General features: G+C 41.7%; 1 protein-coding gene across 1 annotated transcript in view; it reads right to left on the reverse strand.

The window, feature by feature from the left end:
- RRAGB (Ras related GTP binding B) overlaps positions 1-23,167 on the reverse strand; it is a 71,168-nt gene that overhangs the window by 40,982 nt on the left and 7,019 nt on the right. Inside the window, exons 3-5 of the mRNA XM_056130044.1 lie at positions 19,008-19,113; positions 16,608-16,674; positions 11,216-11,438 (exon numbers count right to left, since the gene is read on the reverse strand). Of these exons, the coding sequence (XP_055986019.1) occupies positions 11,216-11,438; positions 16,608-16,674; positions 19,008-19,113 (396 nt within the window). The remainder of the gene's footprint in view (positions 1-11,215; positions 11,439-16,607; positions 16,675-19,007; positions 19,114-23,167) is intronic.

A 23,167-nucleotide genomic window follows, 5' to 3' on the forward strand; every position in this document is an offset into this window, starting at 1 on the left:
TCATGTATCTGCACTCAAACTTTACTCCTGGCTAGGCTGTGCAAGTGGGACCATATGGGATGCTAAGAATGGAACTCAGGGGGGCCACGTGCAAGGCAAACGCCCTAACAGCTGTACTATTGCTCCAGCCCCTAAAATTTGGACTTTGAACAAAGTATTACTGACTCAAAACAGCATTCTACTAAATGGAGCAAATATTTGCACATCACACATCTTGACAAGGGATATTATATTACTAAGATATATAAAGTAATCATAAGAAGTCAACAACTATAAAGAAAACAAGTTCACTGCAAAATTGGAAAGAAGTTGGAACAAACATTTCCCCAAACACATATAGATAACCAACAGGCAAACGAAAATATGTCCAGATCACTGAATATCAGGGAAATGCAAGTCAAAATGACAATGGGCTATTACCTCACACCTATAATAACGGTCTTTATTGCAAACCAGTGGAACAGAGTTGAATATTCTGTCACAGATCCCCAAATATATGACCACTTAATCTTTGACAAAGGAGCAAGAAATATGAAGTGGAACAAGGAAAGCCTCTTCAACAAGTGGTGCTGGGAAAACTGGATAGCTACCTGCAAAAAAATGAACACTGACCTCTGTCTAATGCCAGGCACAAAAGTCAGATCATAGTGGATTAAAGACATCAATATCAGACATGAATCCATAAGGTACATAGAGGAAAATGTAGGCAGAACCCTCCACAACATGGAAGCTAAAAGCATCTGTGAGAATTAAAAAGCACTGACCATGCAAGTGAAAGCAAACATAAACAAATGAGACTACATCAAACTACGAAGCTTCTGCACTTCAAAAGAAACAGTGACCAAAATACAGTCAGAGCTCACAGTATGGGAAAGAATATTTAACCAATATCTATCTGATAAGGGATTAATATCCAGGATATACAAGACAGTAGTAGAATTGTACAAGGAATAAAACTTCCTATTTTTATACTAGTACACTAGTACTACTAGTACACTAGTAGAATTGTACACTAGTAGAAAAAAACCTCCAACCCCAACAAAAAATGGGTAGAAGAAATGAACAGAATTTTCCTCAAAAAAGAAATACAAATGGCCAAAAGGCACATGAAAAAATGCTCCACATCGCTAGCCATCAGGGAGACGCAAATCAAAGCAACAATGAGATATGGTCTCACACCACAGACTCTGGCACACATTCAAAAGAACAAAAGCAACCAGTACTGGAGTGGATGTGGGGAAAAAGGGACGATCTTTCACTGTTGGTGGGAATGCCCACTAGTCCAGCCTTTCTGGAAAACAATATGGACTATCCTTCAAAAACTAGAAATTGAGCTTCCATATGACCCCACAATGTCACTTCTGGGAATATATCCCGAGGATGTAAAAAAGCACAGTAGAATGACATCTGTACCTATACATTCATTACAGCACTGTTCACAATAGCCAAAATCCGGAAACAACCCTAGTGCCCTAGAACAGATGACTGGATAAAGAAACTTTGCTACATCTACACAATGGAATACTATGTAGCTGTCAGGAGAGATGAAGTCATGAACTTTGCTTATAAATGGATAGACATGGAGATTATCATGCTAAGTGAAATGAGTCAGAAAGAGAGGGACAGACATAGAAGGACTGCACTCATTTGTGGAATATAGAAAAACAAAACATGAGGCTGACAACTAAGGATAATATATACATGGGACAGGAAGACTGCTCCATAGCTCGAAGCCTGCCTCATGAGCAAATGGGAGAAGGCAGCTGGAATAGAGAAGGGATCACTAAGAAAATGTTAGCTTGAGGAACCAGTTGGGATGGAAGATATGTGGAGAAAGCAGATAAAGGACCAAACATGATAACCTCTCAGTGTCTATATTGCAAACCATAATTCCCAAAAGTAGAGAGAGAGAGAGAGTATGGGGAATCCTGTCTGCCATGGAGGCAGGGGGAGGGTGGGAAAGGGGGGATATACCGGGGATATTGGTGGTAGGAAATGTGTACTGGTGGAGGGATGGGTGCTTGATCATTGTGTGATTGTAACCCAAACATGAAAGCTTATAACTATCTACGGTTATTCAATAAAATTGAAAAAAAAAAACGATGTTCAGCTTGTGGAATACAGCAAAAATAGTGCTAAAAGGAAAGTTCGTAATTATGCAAGCATAGCATTCACCAGGAAAAGGGCTCACATAAATAACTTGATTGTATTACCTAAGAAATTGGAAACAATGATTTTTTTCTTTTTGAGTCACACCCAGCTATGCTCAGGGGTTACTCCTGGCTCTGCACTCAGGAATTATTCCTGGCGGTGCTTGGGGGACCATATTGGATGCTGGGGATCAAACCCGGGTCCACCGCTTGAAAGGCAAACACCTTATCCGCTGTACTACCCCTCCAGCCCCTGGAGACAATGATTAAAAAATGTGCAGAGAGAAGCATAAGAGAAAGAACACATGGAGGGTACGGGATCCCGGAGGAAAAAAAAAAGAAAAAACAGGTTCCAAAAAGAGCCGAGTTCACCCGCAAGTTCCAGATGGAGTAGGTGCCGCATCCCGCCTCCCCCAGATGGAACCCCGGTGACCAGAAGCCTCTACAAACACAGCTCGAGTATGCGGGAACGAGGACTTTTTCTCAAATCTGCCGAACTACACCTCCCAGGTAACCTCTGATTCCGGAAGTCACGCCCACAGCCCGCCCCCCAGCGCCATCTTTGAAGCCTTAAGCATAAGAGAAAGAACACATGGAGGGTGCGGGATCCCGGAGGAAAAAAAAAGAAAAAACAGGTTCCAAAAAGAGCCGAGTTCACCCACAAGTTCCAGATGGAGTAGGTGCCGCATCCCGCCTCCCCCAGATGGAACCCCGGTGACCAGAAGCCTCTACAAACACAGCTCGAGTATGCGGGAACGAGGACTTTTTCTCAAATCTGCCGGACTACACCTCCCAGGTAACCTCTGATTCCGGAAGTCACGCCCACAGCCCGCCCCCCAGCGCCATCTTTGAAGCCTTAAGCATAAGAGAAAGAACACATGGAGGGTGCGGGATCCCGGAGGAAAAAAAAAAGAAAAAACAGGTTCCAAAAAGAGCCGAGTTCACCCGCAAGTTCCAGATGGAGTAGGTGCCGCATCCCGCCTCCCCCAGATGGAACCCCAGTGACCAGAAGCCTCTACAAACACAGCTCGAGTATGCGGGAACGAGGACTTTTTCTCAAAACCGCGCGGCCGCTTACGCGGACGCGCGACATCTCTCTATATACAAAGTGATCAATGAGAAGTAAACCACCCAATCTTTCTCCCTGAAAGTCAGAGTTAAGTTTGGAGCACGGCCACAGCCCCAGAAACACAAGGACTTAATGCAGAAACCAGCAGCTTAGAGCAGAAAAGTGAAAGGACTATGCGTTAATCCAGGCCATCAAGTCTGCCAGAGGGGAAAGGGTGTTGCCCCATTTGCCCTCTCTTCTCTGGAAAGAAGGATGGCGGCCACATGGGAGCCTTGTGGACAGCAGGTATGAGCCGGGGGTGTGGGGGCGACTAAAACCTCATGGGAAGGGGGGCGTTCCGGTCCGTCCTTCACGCCCTACCGAGGTCACCAGTCACCCCCCACGAGCGGCTCTCCAGCACGGCCACGGACCCAGAAGCACAAGGACTTAATGCAGAACCCAGCAGCTTGGAGCAGAAAAGTGAACGGACTATGCATTGACCCAGGCCATCAAGTCTGCTGGAGGGGAAAGGGTGTTGCCCCATTCGCCCTCTCCTCTCTGGAAAGAAAGATGGCGGCCACATGGGAGCCTTGTGGACAGCAGGTATGAGCCGGGAGTGTGGGGGCGACTAAAACCTCATGGGAAGGGGGGCGTTCCGGTCCGTCCTTCACGCCCTACCGAGGTCACCAGTTGCCCCCCACGAGCGGCTCTCCAGCACGGCCATGGCCCCAGAAGCACAAGGGCTTGATGCAGAACCCAGCAGCTTGGAGCAGAAAAGTGAAAGGACTATGCGTTAATCCAGGCAATCATTTCTGCCCAGAGGGGAAAGGGTGTTGCTCCCTTCCGCCCTCCTCCCTCTGGAAAGAAAGATGGCGGCCACATGGGAGCCTTGTGGACAGCAGGTATGAGCCGGGGGTGTGGGGGCGACTAAAACCTCATGGGAAGGGGGGGCGTTCCGGTCCGTCCTTCACGCCCTACCGAGGTCACCAGTTGCCCCCCACGAGCGGCTCTCCAGCACAGCCACGGCCCCAGAAGCACAAGGACTTAATGCAGAACCCAGCAGCTTGGAGCAGAAAAGTGAACGGACTATGCATTGACCCAGGCCATCAAGTCTGCCGGAGGGGAAAGAGTGTTGCCCCATTCGCCCTCTCCTCTCTGGAAAGAAAGATGGCGGCCACATGGGAGCCTTGTGGACAGCAGGTATGAGCCGGGAGTGTGGGGGCGACTAAAACCTCATGGGAAGGGGGGCGTTCCGGTCCATCCTTCACGCCCTACCGAGGTCACCAGTTGCCCCCCACGAGCGGCTCTCCAGCACGGCCACAGCCCCAGAAGCACAAGGGCTTAATGCAGAACCCAGCAGCTTGGAGCAGAAAAGTGAAAGGACTATGCGTTAATCCAGGCAATCATTTCTGCCCAGAGGGGAAAGGGTGTTGCTCCCTTCCGCCCTCCTCCCTCTGGAAAGAAAGATGGCGGCCACATGGGAGCCTTGTGGACAGCAGGTATGAGCCGGGGGTGTGGGGGCGACTAAAACCTCATGGGAAGGGGGGCGTTCCGGTCCGTCCTTCACGCCCTACCGAGGTCACCAGTTGCCCCCCACGAGCGGCTCTCCAGCACAGCCACGGCCCCAGAAGCACAAGGACTTAATGCAGAACCCAGCAGCTTGGAGCAGAAAAGTGAACGGACTATGCATTGACCCAGGCCATCAAGTCTGCCGGAGGGGAAAGGGTGTTGCCCCATTCGCCCTCTCCTCTCTGGAAAGAAAGATGGCGGCCACATGGGAGCCTTGTGGACAGCAGGTATGAGCTGGGAGTGTGGGGGCGACTAAAACCTCATGGGTCGGGGGGCGTTCCGGTCCGTCCTTCACGCCCTACCGAGGTCACCAGTTGCCCCCCACGAGCGGCTCTCCAGCACAGCCACGGCCCCAGAAGCACAAGGACTTAATCCAGAACCCAGCAGCTTGGAGCAGAAAAGTGAACGGACTATGCATTGACCCAGGCCATCAAGTCTGCCGGAGGGGAAAGGGTGTTGCCCCATTCGCCCTCTCCTCTCTGGAAAGAAAGATGGCGGCCACATGGGAGCCTTGTGGACAGCAGGTATGAGCCGGGGGAGTGGGGGCGACTAAAACCTCATGGGTCGGGGGGCGTTCCGGTCCGTCCTTCACGCCCTACCGAGGTCACAAGTCGCCCCCCGCGAGCGGCTCTCCAGCACGGCCATGGCCCCAGAAGCACAAGGACTTAATGCAGAACCCAGCAGCTTGGAGCAGAAAAGTGAACGGACTATGCGTTGATCCAGCCCATCAAGTCTGCCGGAGGGGAAAGGGTGTTGCCCCATTCGCCCTCTCCTCTCTGGAAAGAAAGATGGCGGCCACATGGGAGCCTTGTGGACAGCAGGTATGAGCCGGGAGTGTGGGGGCGACTAAAACCTCATGGGAAGGGGGGCGTTTCGCTCCGCCCTTCACGCCCTACCGAGGCCACCAGTTGCCCCCCACGAGCGGCTCTCCAGCACGGCCACGACTCCAGAACACAGAAACCAATTTCTTAACTATCTGACTTTCAGTAGAAATACTTCCAGGGTCAATAGGTAAAATAGCAGAAATCCAAAACCAACATTTAATTCTTGAACCCAGCTGTAGAAAGCAAATCACTTCACAATGCTTTTTCAGCATGTCTGATTTGGGGGGGGGGTAAACTCTAAATAATAGTGGTGAATCTTTTATTGAAACAATCTAATCAAAGCGGATAGAGTGTTAACTAGAATTCATCTGCCTCACAGGGACGGGGAGGGGTGGGGGGTGGGGTTTTATTGGGGTTCTTCATGGGAAAAAATAAGTATTGGTAAAGGGAAATGTGTTTGATATTTGCATGACTGAGACATAAACCTGAAAGCTTTGTAACCTTTCCCACAGTGATTCAATAAATAAATAAAAAAAAATGTGCAGAGAACCTAAGCAGACAAAGAAGACATATAGATGGACAACGAAGACATACAGATGGACAAAATTTATATGAAAAGATATCAATCATCTAAAAATTTAATAAACACTGCAATAAGATGTACGTGACAGGGTGGTTATTAACAAAAAGAGAAAAAAACTAAGAGTTTGTGAGAAAGTAGAGAAAAGGGAACCCTTGAGTGCTCTTGATGAAAATGTACATTTTAAATAGGATATAGCATGGAATGTTCATTCTCATCCACTGTTTGAAAGATTGTAAAGTGGTTCAACTTCTATGCAATACAGTAAAGAAACTTCTAAAAATGTTAAGACTAAAACTAAACATATGATACCACTCTTGGGTACAAACCCCAAGAAAAATGTTATTAAAAGATATATGTACATCTATGTTCACTACAGCACTATTTACAATGGCTAAGATTAAAAAAAAAAACCCAAGAACCCAATAACAGATGCTTGGACAGAGAAATTGTGTTATATATATAATACACAGTAGAATACTACTGTGTTGTAAGATGAAATACCACATTTTGCTACAATATAAGTAGAATGGGGTGGTGTCATGTAAGTGAAATAAGTCAGAAAAAGACAAAGTCCAGATGATTTTAGTCAAATGTGTCATATAAAGAACAAAAAATGGAATATGTAATGGTCAATGAAAGCAAACCCTTAAACTCTGAAAACAAAACCAATGCTTCTAACTGGGAGGTAGGATGAAGGAGAGGGGATGGAATGTGTAGATGAGAAGGAATAAAATAATGGTGGTGGTGTAATATTAACATTTTGGTGATATGGTGGCGCAGTAAAATTCACATCTAAAGCATAAATATTAACACTACTATAAACAATGTCACACCATTAATAATTTCCCTCTCCTTATTGAACCACTATGAACTACAGTTTCATGATAGTTTCAAAATTGCTCAGTCATATAATGTTCCAACACCCATCCCTTCACCAGAGTATATTTCCCACCACCAGTGTCCCTAACCTATCCCTGCCCAGCTTGCCTCCATGGCATGGCAGACACTTTTCTTCTCTTCTTCTCTCTCTCTCTCTCTCTTTCTCTCTCTCTTACCCCAGCACTAATTTTTAAAGGATAAAGTATGAAGGTTCTTAAAAATTAATAATAGAATTACTACATGACCCAGAAATTCTACATCTGGATACTTACCCAAAGAAAATGAAAACACTCATTTGTTAAACTACTTCTCTCCATTGTGGCATTATTTACCATCACTGTCACTGTAACTGTCCTCCCGTTGTTCATTGATTTGCTTGAGCCGTCCCAGTAATGTCTCCATTGTGATAATCGTTACTGTGTTTGGCATATTGCCATTGTGACAATTGTTACTGTGTTTGGCATATTGAATACGTCACGGGTAGCTTGCCAGGCTTTGCCGTGCGGGCGAGATACTCTCGGTAGCTTGCCAGGCTCTCTGAGAGGGGCGGAGGAATCAAACTCGGGTTGGCCATATTGTCCGCTTGCAAGTCAAATGCCCTACCTGCTGTGCTATCGCTCCAGCCCGTTATTTACCATAGATATCTAATATATGAAAATAAGCTTAGTATCTATCAATGGATGAAAGGATAAAATTTGTGCTGGTATAGTCATGGGTAGCTTAAAAATGTTTAGGATAGGGGGTATGATGCCGCCACCAGGTCAACCTGTACCTGCGGGGCAAGCGCATCAGCAGCTTGATGGTGCCTTCAGCCTTCCTGACACCCAAAAATTGCTGCTGAGCCTTTGGCTGGACCCCAACAACTTGGAGCGAAGTTTACCAAGAATTTTTTTTTTACTAAGAAATTTAAATGGCCAAAAGTTAGGTATGTTGCAACCATCCCCACAAACTACCTCGGGCTCAGCTATACAAGCTTATTTATTGGCCTGACATCAGAGACCCATAGATACATCTCTAAAGAGACCAAAATCCACAGTTAATCTCGTACCTGCACATGGCTAAACGACTGGGGTATATCTGAGGGGGCCAGGTTGGCCTGTGCCCACAGCTGCCCAGCTGGTTGAGCCCCTAGCAGCCGCTTGCTTCCACAATCCAAAATTGCCCCCATACCCCAGGTCTGACTCCACCATCTGAGGACTGACCTCACCAAAATATAATCTGCTGAAAATTTGCGTATGCAGGTTTTGTGACTGAAGTCTTCAGGCTTTCATGGAATTTGATTGGGCTACCTCCCCCCACTTCCGAATACGCATGGAAGCACTGGCAGTCACCCCCATGAAACAACTCCAGCACAACCCTGTAAACTTTATTACTGACCTTGCTTCAGAGACCCATAAATAAACCTCGAAAGAGGTGAAAAACCAGAGACACAGCATCGAGTTCTGGAACACAGCACAGAACTGGAGATCTCTCTGGGCCCCATACCAAGCCAATTTCACCGGGGCACCCCAGATGGAGCAGGTACAATCTCCCCACCTACTCCTGATGGAATCCCGGTGACCAAGAGCTTACACAAGCAAGGCCCAGGTATACAGGTTCCAAGATTAAATTTCCATGCTGCATGGCAGCAAAGGTGCTGGGCTGTCCCTCCCTGGCTCCCCACCTGCTCGTTGGCCTGGCTGTCATGCCCACAATGTGCCTCCAGGTGCCAGGTGCCACCTCAGCGCACCAACATCCTGGTCCAGAGACACAGTAATGAGTTCCAGAAGACACAACAGAGCCAGAGATCTCTCTGAGCCCCATACCTAGCCAATTTCACCGAGGAACCCCACATGGAGCAGGCGCAGCCTCCCCACCTACTCCAGATGGACTCTAAGTGACCAAAAACTTACACAAACAAGGCCCAGGTGTGTGGGTTCCAGGATTAAATCTCCATGTAACATGGCAGCAGAGGTGCCAGGCTGTCCTTCCCGGCTCCTTGCCCGCTCATCGGCCTGGCTGTCACCCCCACAATGTGCCTCCAGAATTCACCTTAACACACCAACAGCCCTGGTCTAGAGATGCTCAATTGAATCCTAAAATGGATTAGTACCCTACATAAATGTCTCTGGAACCCAACCATTTACAATCTAGGACTCCAGAATCATACAGCCATCGCACCCAAGATATTCAAAATGAGCAACAGACAATAAATGATCTAGCATCTGCCCCTTGCAGGCAAGCTTGAATGGTGGTGGGAAAATTTGAGCAAAACATAATGCCCAAAAGTAGAGAGAAAGTATTGGGAAAATTGCTTGCCATGGAGGTAGGGTGAGGACTGGGGTGGGGGCGGGGAATATACTGTGGACACTGGTGGTTTAAAGTGTGCAGTGGTGGAGGGATGGATGTTCGATCATTGTACGGTTGAATCTCAAACATGAAAGCTTTGTAACTGTGTCTCACTGTGATTCAATTAAAGAAAAGTAATGTGGAGTTCATGCCCAATTCAATCAGCTTAATCAATGAATAAAAAGTAGTGCTCCAACATTAAAAAAATTCTTAAGATAATAATGGACCACTTATATGACTGACTCAACAGGTTATACAACATAGCCATTCATTGAGATTAGTTTGATTACCCTCCAGTGTTCACAGAAAGGTAAAATCATATAATGATATATTTTTCAAAACGTATTCCAGTCATGGGTCAGAGTGAAAGTACAGCAAGTACGGCACTTGACTTACATGTGGCTGACCTGGATTCAATCCCTGGAACCCATATCTTTTCTGAGCCTGCCCACACAGAGTTTGGCTCTCAACCCCCAAAAATATATTCTTGTCATCAAGCTATCCATTATAAATGCAATAGAATATTTTATTCAGTCATAAAAAGAATGAAATTTTGCAATTTGTAACAACATAGAATTTGAGGACACCGTGTTACATGAAATAAATTGAGAAGATAAATCCTGGATGATCCAAATTGTATATGGAATCTAAAAGCAAAAAAAGTAAATAAAAGAAACAACAGGGATGAAGAGATAATTCAGCTTTTAAGGTGTTTGACTTGAACACAGCCAACACTGGTTTGATCACCAGTACCACAGATGGTCCCTAAGCATACCAGGAATATCTCTGAGCCGAGAGTCAGGAATAAATAATTCATGAGCAGTCAGGTGAGGCCCCAACAAATACCCCACAAAAAATAGAAACAAACTGAAAAATAACAATGATTATAGACATAATTATGGTTGTCAGAATGGGGAATCCTAGAGACATGGTTGGAGAGGGTAAAAAGGTACAAACTTTCAGCTGTACATAAATTATGTGTATTTAATACACAGCAAAGTGACTGCACTTATGTGTTATACACCATATATAACACATGCTAAGAGAGATCTTAAAGTACAAGAAACAAAATTGTAACCATGGTGAATGATAAGATTCTTGCCTAGCATGAAACTGATCTGAGTTTGATCCCAAACACAACAAATGATGCCCTTTACCATAGCCAAAAGTGATCCCTGAATACAGTGCCAGGAGAAAGTCCTGAGTACCATTAGGTATGCCCCCATCAAAATAAAAGTTTCCAAGGAAGGCTAGTTTTCATTCTTTGTAATGATAGAAGTAGCCCCTAGGATATCTCCTTATCTTTTTTTCCATTTTTTTCTGATAAAAGTGGTTTATACTATCTCTCACAGATATATATATATATATATATATATATATATATATATATATATATATCTCACAGCATAAGCACAGGCTTCAGTAGGGTTAAATCTACTTTTGGGAAGGAAAATTTACATTTTAATACTGATTTTTAATACAAGTAAAGTTGAATTATTAAGTATATATTTCAAAATTTTAACAAATGTAACCGTTAAAATATTTACAAGCAAAATGATGGCAAATGGACATTTATTATTTCATATAATACTATGTTTTTTCACTGAAATGTCACATTTCAAGTCAAGGCAAATGCTTTAAGGAAAATCTCAGGATATATGTAAACAAATTTTATGAAAGGTAAAATTAAAGTTTATAATTAAAAGTAAGAGAACTTTATTTAAAAATATATGTTGAAAGGTTTTTATTCCTTTAAAAAAAGTTACGAATTTACCTATCCTCTAAAAGTTTACAAAGCACATCAACATTTTGTGTAACTCCCTTTCTGTCTTACCAGGTCCCTTTGATCCTCCTGTACTAGATCCATTTTGTGCACCAAGCAAAAGATTTTGGCATCTGGAGAGTTTTGCAGAATGGCCTCCAGGCATGACTGGTAATAGTGCATGTCTTTTTCCAGTTCATGGCTCTCCACATCAAAGACATAAATCAGAACTTCCACATTTCGAAAGATGTTGTCTCGCTGGCTAGTAAAATAATTTTCCATGAAGGTGTCCTCTCTAATAGAAAAAATCTAGGCAGTCAGTCCTCAAATTAGTCACACCTAGTTACAATCTATTTCTGTTGGGTTAATAGGATAATCTAAAGGCCTTATTATTTGTACATGATCATTTAAATTTTAAATTGTTAACTATCATGCACACAATCAAGAGTTTTTTCAGAATTACTTAATAATATACTATCTTGTAGCTTTACTGTATTTGTCATAACTTATGATGACAATGTTATTCTACAAAGTAGCATTTATTTACCTTCATATAACCTTATAATTACACATATTTTCTCTATAGATATATCAACAGATTTTAAGTGACATGTATAATTTTTAAAATTTGTGCACATTGATACACTTGAACCAGTAACAGATCATTTGCCTCACCCAAAATATGTTTCATGTAAGCTTTTCTCTCTTCTAATGTAATGTAAAAATCTTCCCATTTGTCAAAATAATTTAACATATTTAACTCACATTAAAATATAATCACCTTCATGTTCCACAACATTCAATTTACATTTCAATATGAGAAAATTATTTACTGGTGTTTTAATTTGTTAGTAAATCAAGCTTTGCCTTTCTGTATGCCTTCTTTTTATTGCTGAAGATAGTAAAATTCCTCAATAAAAAATTAATTTGTTGTTTCTAATATACTAATTCAAGTAATTTTCATCATAAACAAAAGAAACATATCAGTATTTATTATGCAAGTATAGTACTTAACCTTAAAATTTAAAGCTATCATTTACCTTAGTGTAAATAGTTATAAATTAAAAGGCAAATGATAGAAAATGGATATTATCTCACTCACTTTTTGAGCCATACCTTGCCCCTTTTCTTAGTGTTTCAAGCATATTTCCCAATGGTTTTCCCCTTATTATCTATGCACTCAGAGGCCTTTATATTTGCTTGATTTGTTCTTTCTCATACGCTATTTATTTTCCCATATCTACATTAAATTAACTCCTACTTGTCTTTTCATATTTCAGTTTAATTCACACATCCCACAGAAATCATCCTTGACCCCTCTGACTTATGTAAATCCAGTCAACATAAGCTTTTATATCAATACACTGCTCACATGTTTTAACTTACTACAAGTGTACAAACTTATGTAAGTTTTTAATTGATGGAATTACTGCCCTAGGCAACAAACTCCATAGAAAATTATGTCTGTTACTACTGACCAATTTCATAGCTTTTATCACGAAGATACGTACAGCTGAGTACATTTAAGCATTTTAATCACTTCACTTAATCACTTAATCCCCATTATTCATCGATTTATTTGAGCGGGTGCCAGTAACGTCTCCATTCATCCCGGTTGCGTGCTAGCGTAGCCCAATGGTATCTGTTCGTTCGAGGAACATGCAGAGCCTCAAACCGATCATTTAGGGTCTTGACGAAGAAGTCTGACCATCTTGTAGGTGGGCGTCCACGTGATCTTTTGATGTCCCGTGGAATCCAATCAGTAATGGCTCTAGTCCAGCGGTTGTCTGTAAACCTCATTACATGTCCAGCCCATCTGATTTTTGATGTCTTGGCAAATGAGACAGCGTCCCTGATTCTTGAGCGTTGATGAAGATCAGAACTCCGGATTCTATATCTCATTTGAGTGAATCGTGATATTCCAAGCACAGTTCTTTCAATTCCTCTTTGAGAGACCCGAATAGCGTTCTCATCCTGTTTTCGTAGGGTCCAGGTCTCTGAGGCATATGTTAATGCAGGAAGAACAGTGGAATCAAAGAGATGTGCTCGTAGCTGGAGGTTCTTTGTCCTTTTAGTTATTTCTTCAATGCTCTTGAAGGCATTCCAAGCCGCTCTCTTCCTCCTGCGCAACTCAGGTGCCAGGTCATTCATCATGTTGATTTCTCGACCTAGGTATATATAACTGTTGCATTCGGAGATGGTGGTTCCGTTGAGAGCGAATGGAGCGTCAGGAACAAGGCTGTTTCTCATAAACATTGTCTTCGCAAGACTCAGCTGTAGTCTGACCTTTCCACATTCACAGTCAAAGTCGTTCAGCATTTGTGCTGCTTGGCTGATGTTTGGTGTTATTAGAACGATGTCATCAGCAAAGTGGAGGTGGTGTAGTTGCCAACCATCTATCTTCACTCTCATGCTTTCCCATTCCAGTCGTCACATGATGTTCTCGAGGGTGGCACTGAAGAGTTTTGGTGAAATGGTATCACCCTGCCGAACCCCTCTCTTGATATGGATGATTACTTCTTTGTAGAATGATGAGATCTTGGTAGTGAATCCGCAATAGAGCTCACGAAGGATCCTGATGTATTGAGTTTGTACGCCCTCATTGGCTAGGGCTTCCATGACCGCTTCCATCTCAACAGAATCAAAGGCCTTCTTTAAATCAATGAACGTTAGATAGAGCGGCATCTTGAACTCCCGAGAAACCTCAATGAGCTTAGTAATCGTGTGGATATGGTCGATGGTACTGAATCCTTTTCGGAATCCAGCTTGTTCACATGGTTGTCCTTCATCTAGTGTTCTGCTAATCCTATTCAGGATGACTCAAGTGAATAGTTTGTAGATGACAGACAATAGGCAGATTGGGCGATAGTTGCCAATGTCATGGATGTCTCCTTTCTTGTATAGTAGTACAGTCCTGCTGGTTTTCCATTGGGATGGAACCTTGCATTCAGACAGGTAGCGTGTGAAGAGTCGAGCCAATGTATTGATGCGTACTGATGGTAAGTTCTTCAGGTGTTCAGGTCTGATCTTGTCTGGGCCAGGTGCTCTTTGTTTCTTTACCAACGAGATGGCATGTTGGATTTCAGAAGGGAGAACATTGGGAACGACATATCCATCATGTGGTATGTGGTATGTGGGCAAGTGGACGTGGCTATTAAAGAGATCTGAGTAGAAGTCATGAATAATCTTCTCCATTGCACTTCTGGAAGATGGGATAGATCCATCATGATGTCGGAGGGCAGTCATCTTGGTTTTGTAGTTGGTGAAGGACAGGCGGGCATTACGAATGCTTTTCCCAGCTTCTGCCGCATCTACCAGTACTGCTGCTCTCCTGTTTTTGAGGTCATCCTTGATGGCTTCTCTGCACTGTTTTGCCAGTTCGGGTGTTCGCTTGTGGTTGCCTGAGGCATGTGCCAAGCCACGTTGGCAAATAAGTTCAAGAGTGTTCGAAGAAAGGCGGTTTTTTGTGGTTATCTCTCTCTTGGCATTCCTTGCACAATCATGGAGGTGCTGAATCATTCGATCGTATTCCTCATCAATGTTGTCAATGACGGCATCTTCCCATGTTGCCGCAACAGAGCCAAAGAGCTCCCAGTTGATGGTTGTTCTGGGAGTCCTCTTCTTAAACCTTGCATTCATTTCTCCCCATTCTGTGAGGTAGAATTTTGCACGAAGAAGACGGTGGTCTGATCCCGTTTGGAATTTTGGGACAACAGCAACATCGGTTAGGCAAAACCACCGATTGAATATGATGTGGTCTATTTCATTGTGGAACCGTCCATCGGGAGACTCCCATGTCCAACGTTTAGATTCAGCCTTTTGGAACTGTGAGTTACCATGGAAGGTTTTGGTTGACATGATGAACTCAGACAGTCTGTCACCCTGTTCGTTCCATTCCAGGCCATGGGTCCCGATGTGGAGTTCATCGACTGATCTTCTTGGTCCTATCTTGGCATTAAAATCACCGACAATGATCTTGTAGAAGGTGTGATCTTCTTTATAGAACTTCTCCAGCTCCATGTAGAATTTCTCAGTTTCTCTTTCACCATAACTGGATGTTGTTGCATAGACAACAAAGATAGAAACTGCCAGTAGTGAGCCACATTTATTCAAGTGTAATCGTCCGATTCGGGTTGTTAGGCATTCGAATGAATCAATTAAGCATTTTATTGAACGAAAACCAACGAAATGCTCTGTATATAATGACTCTTGTTTATCTTTGATGCTTAGGCAGTGTGCTTCATAATTTTGTTGTTGGCAAAGGCAACATAAACCCGGGTTCCAGTTCTGTCTTTGCTATTAATTAGTTGTGTAACATTGGGATAGTTAAAATCTCACTACAATTCAGGTATTGTGGACACAATTACAAATAACGGTGCCTATATAAAAATTTTATTTGAAAACAAAATGAGATCTCAGTACCTAAATACAAGGGACTAGAACTATACTCTGCATACAGATAACAGAATTGGAAGCAACAATAAATAATCAAGAATTTCTATAGGAAGAACTGCTGGAGTGCTAAGAGATTCATCTGTTAGAAGTCATTTTCTTACATAACATCTGGATATTTGGTTATTCTTTCAGGAAATACTCATTGGATACCTCTACTCTATTGCTAGCTCTATACTAAGAGCTAGGAAATACTATCCTATTATCCTAATAATGATGTCTACTTATTCTGTGAGGGACTCTGCTATGCTTTTTGTGCATATTATCTTAATTTATTAAAACAACCTGTAAATTAGTATCATCATTTCTATTTTGCAGATGAAGAAATAGTCGCTCAGAGAAGTTAATGATCTATAAAGATACACAGCTAACAAAGTTGAGATACAAACCCCAGTATCTAGTTTACAGAAATTAGTCTCCTAATCACAATATCTTGCACACTTCTGCTTCTCAGAGCTGCAAATAGGGTAGAAAGCAATGCCTAAAAAGAAGCACAGTGTGAGTTTGCAATTGTGCATAAACTGCAGATGGAATTGTTTTGACCGTGAAAGGAAAACTGTCTCCTACTCTGGCAAGAGTGGATAATTCAGCAACAAAATAAGTGATCATATTTGATCTACAGTGTTCAATTGCCTGGAAATAATCATGGAAATGATGAAGAATGAAGTAATAGGGTGTGGTATCTAGGCACTCAGCACTAATTTTAGGCCTTCTGAAATCAAAAACTAATTTCTTCACCTGCAAAAGGAAAATTTATATCCTATATTATAGTTGCCTAAGTACAAATTGTGTTAGTGCTGTTTAATATATAATTTGTAACTTCACGATTACAAAAGTCACAGGTCTTCATTTAATCAAGTGCCAATTTTTAAGTAACTTGTGTCCAATATATATCTATTAAAATAGTAATTACTGTAAATTTATTATTATTACTGATTCTCTAGTAATAATAGAATTATTGCCAAGAATTATTGCCACTGGCCTCACAAGCAAGGTAGCTGATAGTACTTACCCACCACAGTCCCACAGGTTCAATACCAGATTACCCAGAAATCGAACATGAGAATGTTCTACGTCAACTGGAAGGCAAATATGACAAATCTAATAGTTGTAGCACGTAAGATGAAATTCAGAATCAGCAAACATTAACCCATTGAATTCAGAAGGACCAAAGTGGAGTGAAATGCTCAAAGCCACAGGAAGAAGGTGATTTTCAGTTAAGTAGTGTGGTTTAGTGTCAAGGAAGGCATCTAAACTATCCTGAATTACAGAATTGGTTTGTAACTAACTAAAAAGTCATTTAACTTTTCAGTTATTTAGTGCTATTTTTGCTTTCTGGGTCACACCCAGCGATGCACAGAGGTTACTTCTGGTTCTGCACTCAGGCTCAGTAGTCCTGGCGGCTCTCAGGGCACCATATGCGGTGCTGAGGACCTAACCTGGGTTGGCCACGTGCAAAGCAAATGCCCTACCCTCTGTACTATTGCTTCACACCCTAGTTATTTAGTACTTTGAGCAGAAAAAACCTCCAATTATAAAGCTAACGTTAAATTTTCATCATGCAAAACAGACATACACTACTTACCATCATTCCCTGACCCACATTTCTCTGTCAACACCCTTCAAACACATTAAGATGAATTTAAAACAAAACCAAAATATAACCAAACTCATTCCTTGCAATGATTTCATTATTTCAGTTAATTATCCTATCAAATTTACCATTTGTTGGGAGAGGGGTTATTTAACTCCTTAGTCTGTATTCAAGTCATTGCTATTATTTTATAATAACTCTGAATTCCATTACTTATAGTCTGCCATGGCTGGAGCGATAGCACAGCGGTAGGGCGTTTGCCTTACATGCAGCCAACATGGCCGACCAGAGTTCGATTCCTCTGCCCCTCTCTGAGAGCCCGGCAAGCTACCGAGAGTATCTAGCCTGCACGGCAGAGCTTGGCAAGCTCCCCGGGACGTATTCGATATGCCAAACACAGTAACAACAAAGTCTCCAATGGAGATGTTACTGGGCCCGCTCGAGCAAATCGACGAACAACGGGAGGGCCTTTACCTTTACCTTATAGTCTGCCACTAACATTAAAAAAGGCCTTCCTCTTCTGAAGTCTACACAACTACAATAGTTCCATAATTTCCTCCACCAGGAAATATTACGCACTTTATTTCATTCCATAGACTACTGCTAGTTTCATCTTCTTAACACTACTTTGAACATGTCACTCCCCATTTGAAAACCTTTCAAAAACTTCTCTATGTCTGAAAGGTACCATTCAAGGTCCTTTACAATTTGGCTTCCAAATTATTTTCACATCCACCCAATAAACCATGTTAATAACACCTGAAAACGACGTCTTACTGCATCCTAGCTAAATTTATTCATTGTCCTCCCAAACCCTACTACCCTCCCAACATAACTTCTTACACCAGGGGTCGCAAACTTGCTAAGAGGAGCCAGGCTAGTAAGTGTATATGAGCAAAATTGATCATGAATGAAGAGTGATCCCCCAAGGGAACAATAGCGTGAGTAGCAATTACTCAGCTCTAGCTCATTTGCCATGTGGTAACATTGATTAAGGCATCTAGATCCTTAATTTTTTAATGAATAGTTGAAAATCCAGAGTTTTACCAAATCATTTACATATTGATAAATAGTTATAATTTTTCTAAAGCACTATAGGTCAAACAAAACAAGATCGTCCTTATACAGTATATAGCCGCCTGTTTGCGACCTCTGCCTCACTTTCCTTCTTATCCTATACTTTGCCTACTGAGAAATTATCCAATTTTTTTCCGAATTTAGAGTCATCTTTTAAGGCCCAGCTTAAACCCCACCTCTTCTAAAAGCCCTACGTAGCCACCCCTCACTTACAATCATCACGCCCTCTGAATCCATTCAAACATTTATTAAGCATCTACTCTCTGCCAGGCATTAGAAATCATAAGGTGTGTGATAGAAATTCTTATCGTGAAAATTTCTCAAAGCTTAGCAATTACCATCTTTATCATTTTTTGTGAATATCAGTTACACAGTTGTGTTTCTGCTATGACTGTCTCATAACTGTTGCTAAAACCATTTATTATCTAACATCTGTGCAGTTTTAATCTTCTCATAAACTAGTTCATCAGAAGCAAAACCTTGTAAAAAATGGATACTGGAGCCCAACAATTTTTAGTTCAAATATCATTTTTATATGTGTGACCTTGGGTAAGACATACAGCATTTGAATAGTGGTTTCCTCATGCTAAAAGTATATATGCAGGGAATATTATTAACCCCACAGTATTAATGAGGATTAAATGACGTATCACTCACAAGTGCCTGGCACATAGTAGGTGCTCAAAGTACTTCCCTTCACCCATTTAATTCCCCCTCCTTGGAAAAGGAATCATATCTTACATGTCTTTGTATTTCCAACAGAGTCTACGAGAGAGTAGGTGCTCAAACTGCTATTAATTTGAAGACTATGTAAACGGTCTAGTACTAACAAAAATGAAAAGAAGTGCTACTGAGAAAGGGAAAGACAATCACAAGAGAAGTGACAGGATTCAGTGACTGCTTAGATATGGAGTACATGGAATAGAAATCTGATCTCTACTTCCATATCATAAGAATTGTTATCAAGTGACCTTTCTGCAATACCACAGTGTTGAGTACTCTCTTCCCCACAAAATTCTCTCTCTTGGCCTCTGCTGTCATACCTAGTTTATTTATCTTTAGTCTCCTATTCTTTTTTCTGTCCCTTCATTGTTGAGAGTTCTTTAGGATACTATCACTGACCATCTACTCTTTTCTCTTATGTATTATTCCCCCAGGCAATTTGATATTTTGATATTCTTTTATTTGTTTTCTTTTCTTTTGGGGTCACACCCGGCAATGCACAGGAGTTACTCCTGGCTCTTCACTCAGGAATTACTCCTGGCGATGCTCAGGGGACCATATGGAATGCTGGGAATCGAACTCAGGTTGGCCGCGTGCAAGGCAAACGCCCTACCCGCTGTGCTATTGCTCCAGCCCCCATATTTGTTGGACACTGATATCCCATAATCATTTGCTCAAAACATAGTTAACTCCTTTTTTAATTATATGTGGGCATCTTCACTTAAATAAAGTGCAAATATCCCAAACTTAATATATCTAAATGTAACTTATCACCCCATTCTTCCCACAAAATCTAATCATCTCCCAAACTTCTCTATTTCTGTGAATTTAACCAGCTGTCTAAGCCAAACTCTTACTTTCATCCTTTATCCAAATTTGTTCCCACCACTCTTCCCAAATCTATCAGCTATACTGACTTTATCTTTTAAATATATCACAAATTCATTTACTTCTCACTATACCCACTATAGCCTATCCCAAGTTAAGTCCACATTACATTTTGCCTGTTCTACTAAAGCAATCTCCCAACTTTGTCAAATTTCATTTGACAAAAATTAGAAAATTTGTAATTTTTGTTCTGACTTCTCCAAAATTTTTAACTCATTTTTGTTCTTTCCTTTCCAGTCTACCTTCCATAGTAGAGATACAGTGATTTCTCCAAAATGTAGATATTTATTTCATTCTTTGTTAAGAAGAAACGTGTGTCTCTGCGCACTTATCTTTCCATATTCCAGAAAAAATGCTTAGGATGATAACCTCAAAATACTAACTGCAATCAACTGATTCCAAGAAGTAAGTCTGAGAATGAGGAAAGAAGGGCTTTCCATACGTGTTTGGATTTTGCATAAACGTTACTTTTATAAATTGAAACTGGAAAGTGAAAACAATAAAGTCTATTCATGTTACTTATTTTCTTTAGGAGGTTTCCCCTCTGCCCTCAATTCAAACTAACTTACTTGACTTATAACACACCTTATGATCCAACTACCACTTTCTACCTCCTTCAAGTAGTCTTCCTGATCTGCTGTCATATTAGCAACTGAAAACAACCAAGAGCTTTGGGGATTCATATACATTATTCTTTCTTTAAAAAAGAGGGGAAAGTTGTTAAAAATAAAAGAAGAAAAACAGAATAATAGAGCATTAAATAAAATCTAAGAGAACAGAGAATTTTAAGAAAGTGGGAAATCTTAGAGTCATCAACAGTACTTATGACTGAATATATATTTTGTCGACAAATTTGCTACTCTAAGAAACATTTTAACAGTCCTCTATTAACTTAATATCATCAATTTGAATCCTTACTCTAAATTTCAAAACACAATAGGCTCTAAATTTAATAAAATAAAACTGTACTTTTTCATCACTGACAAATTATAAAAACAAAAAATAAAGACAATATAATAATTAAATCATAACTTTACTATTTTTAGGAAAATCAGTAACTGCATTCAAATGAATAGCAAGTAAAAAATGAATGCACTATATGTATCTCCAGTCTACAGTTTTATCAATAGAACCCATACATTTCTTCAGCAATGACAAACTAGCTAGTAATGCACAAAAGCATTGAGACCAGGACAATATTTTTGGTATACTTTTACTACCTTTAAGGAAATGCAGTAATTGCTAACAAATTAGAGCCTATTTGAGTTATCCTTAATGGCAAGAGTCCTGAACCATTAATAATGTCTGGCACATAAAAAAAGCTTCATATAATAATTGGCTGGATAATTATACTGCTTTAATGCATAGGGTTTATACAATTTGCATCACTCTGTTTTCCTGCAATATTTAAATGATGCTGCTAGGACATACCAATCAAAACTATTTGTATAGATAAGCTTGAACAGGTCTGAAATTTGGATTGCAGAGCTATTTAACATATTTAGGTATCTTGACTGTTGATTAGCTAAAAGCAGAAGTGCTTACTGGACATTTTATTCAAAGTACTTTAATGAGCCTGAAGAGAAGCAGTTTTGAGCGTCTGCCCTGCCCTCTTCACTCCTGACTGCGGCGCCCATCTCATCTGAAATCCAGGACCCCAGGTGTCCCCCAAGATGCCTGAAGAGAGCAGTTTTGAGTGTCTGCCCTGCCCTCTTCACTCCTGACTGTGGCGCCCATCTCATCTGAAATCCAGGTCAGCACAGCTGCCGGCTCGCAACCCTGGGACCTGCATCTTTCCCTGCAGGACCCCAGGTGTCCCCCGAGATGCCTGAAGAGAAGCAGTTTTGAGCATCTGCCCTGCCCTCTTCACTCCTGACCACGGCGCCCATCTCATCCCAAACCCAGGGTTCCGTAGAAGCATGGCCTCCTCAAAAGTGGGCGTGGCTTAATTTCCGACGGGCCAACGCTTACGCGGCTGCAGGTTCTTTTCCCATACTAAGGAACCTAGTCCCCAAGGAATCTAGTTCCCAACCTACACAGCAATATGAAGAAACAAAGAAAATCCCCACCACAAGGGGAGAACAACGAAAACAATCTAGAACATTCCGTCAATACAGCTCACCTAAGGGACCTCTCTGACATAGAATTCAGATATGAAGTCATGAAGATGTTCAATCAACTCAATGAAACAGTCAGACAGACAGCCAGTAACACCACAGAAAAAATCGACAAATTACGAGAAGAAATGAGAGCAGAAATGTCAGGATTAAAAGATTCCATAGATGAAATGAGAAACGCAGTTTCTCCTCTTAAAAATAGAATGACCACAGCTGAAGAGAGAATCAGTGAGCTGAAAGATCAGCTGCAACAAGCCAACACGCAACAACAAACAGTGGCAAGGGACCTCAAAATGGCTCTACAGAGAATCAGAGTCCTAGCAGATGATTCCAAGAAGAACAATATTAGAATCATGGGACTACCTGAAGCTCAGGGAAACAATCCCAACGAAAAAAACACCGTCAAACAAATCATTGCTGAAAACTTCCCAGAGCTGCACAATGCAGCCATTCAGGTTCAAGGAGCCCGAAGGGTGCCAGCTAAAAGAGACCCCAACAAAAACACTCCAAGACATATCATACTTAGAATGATCGATACTGCCGATAGAGACACAATACTGCAAGCAGCAAGAGCAAAGAAGGAAATCACATACAAAGGAGCATCCCTTAGATTCACAGCAGACCTATCAGAGGAAACCCTACAAGCCCGAAGGCAGTGGCGAGATATAGTCAAAAAACTCACGGAAATGAATGCTTCACCAAGAATACTCTATCCGGCTAAACTTTCCCTCAAAATTGAAGGAACGGTACACTATTTTATAGATAAACAGCAGCTCAGGAACTTCATAGACTCAAAACCAAACCTAAAGCAAGGCCTAAAGGGGCTACTATGAGAAAAGACAAACCCTACAACCACAACACACACGCACAGAAAGATGACACAAAACCCCATAACCATTCTCTCTCTCAATGTCAACAGTCTAAATTCACCAGTTAAGAGACACAGAGTGGCAAAATGGATACAGAGACAGAACCCAACTTTCTGCTGCCTACAAGAAACTCACCTCAACAGCCAGAGCAAACACAGACTCAAAGTCAAAGGAAACAATCCTGCAAGCACAAACTCCCTCAAAAAAGCTGGGGTGGCCATACTAGTATCTGACAACATTAATTTCACCTCGAAAAGGATTAGAAGGGACAGTGAAAGCTATTTTCTCTTCATCAAGGGATACA

This window comes from Sorex fumeus, unplaced genomic scaffold (genome assembly GCF_029834395.1).
Source record: "Sorex fumeus unplaced genomic scaffold, SorFum_2.1 ptg000073l, whole genome shotgun sequence".
Lineage (NCBI taxonomy): Eukaryota > Metazoa > Chordata > Mammalia > Eulipotyphla > Soricidae > Sorex > Sorex fumeus.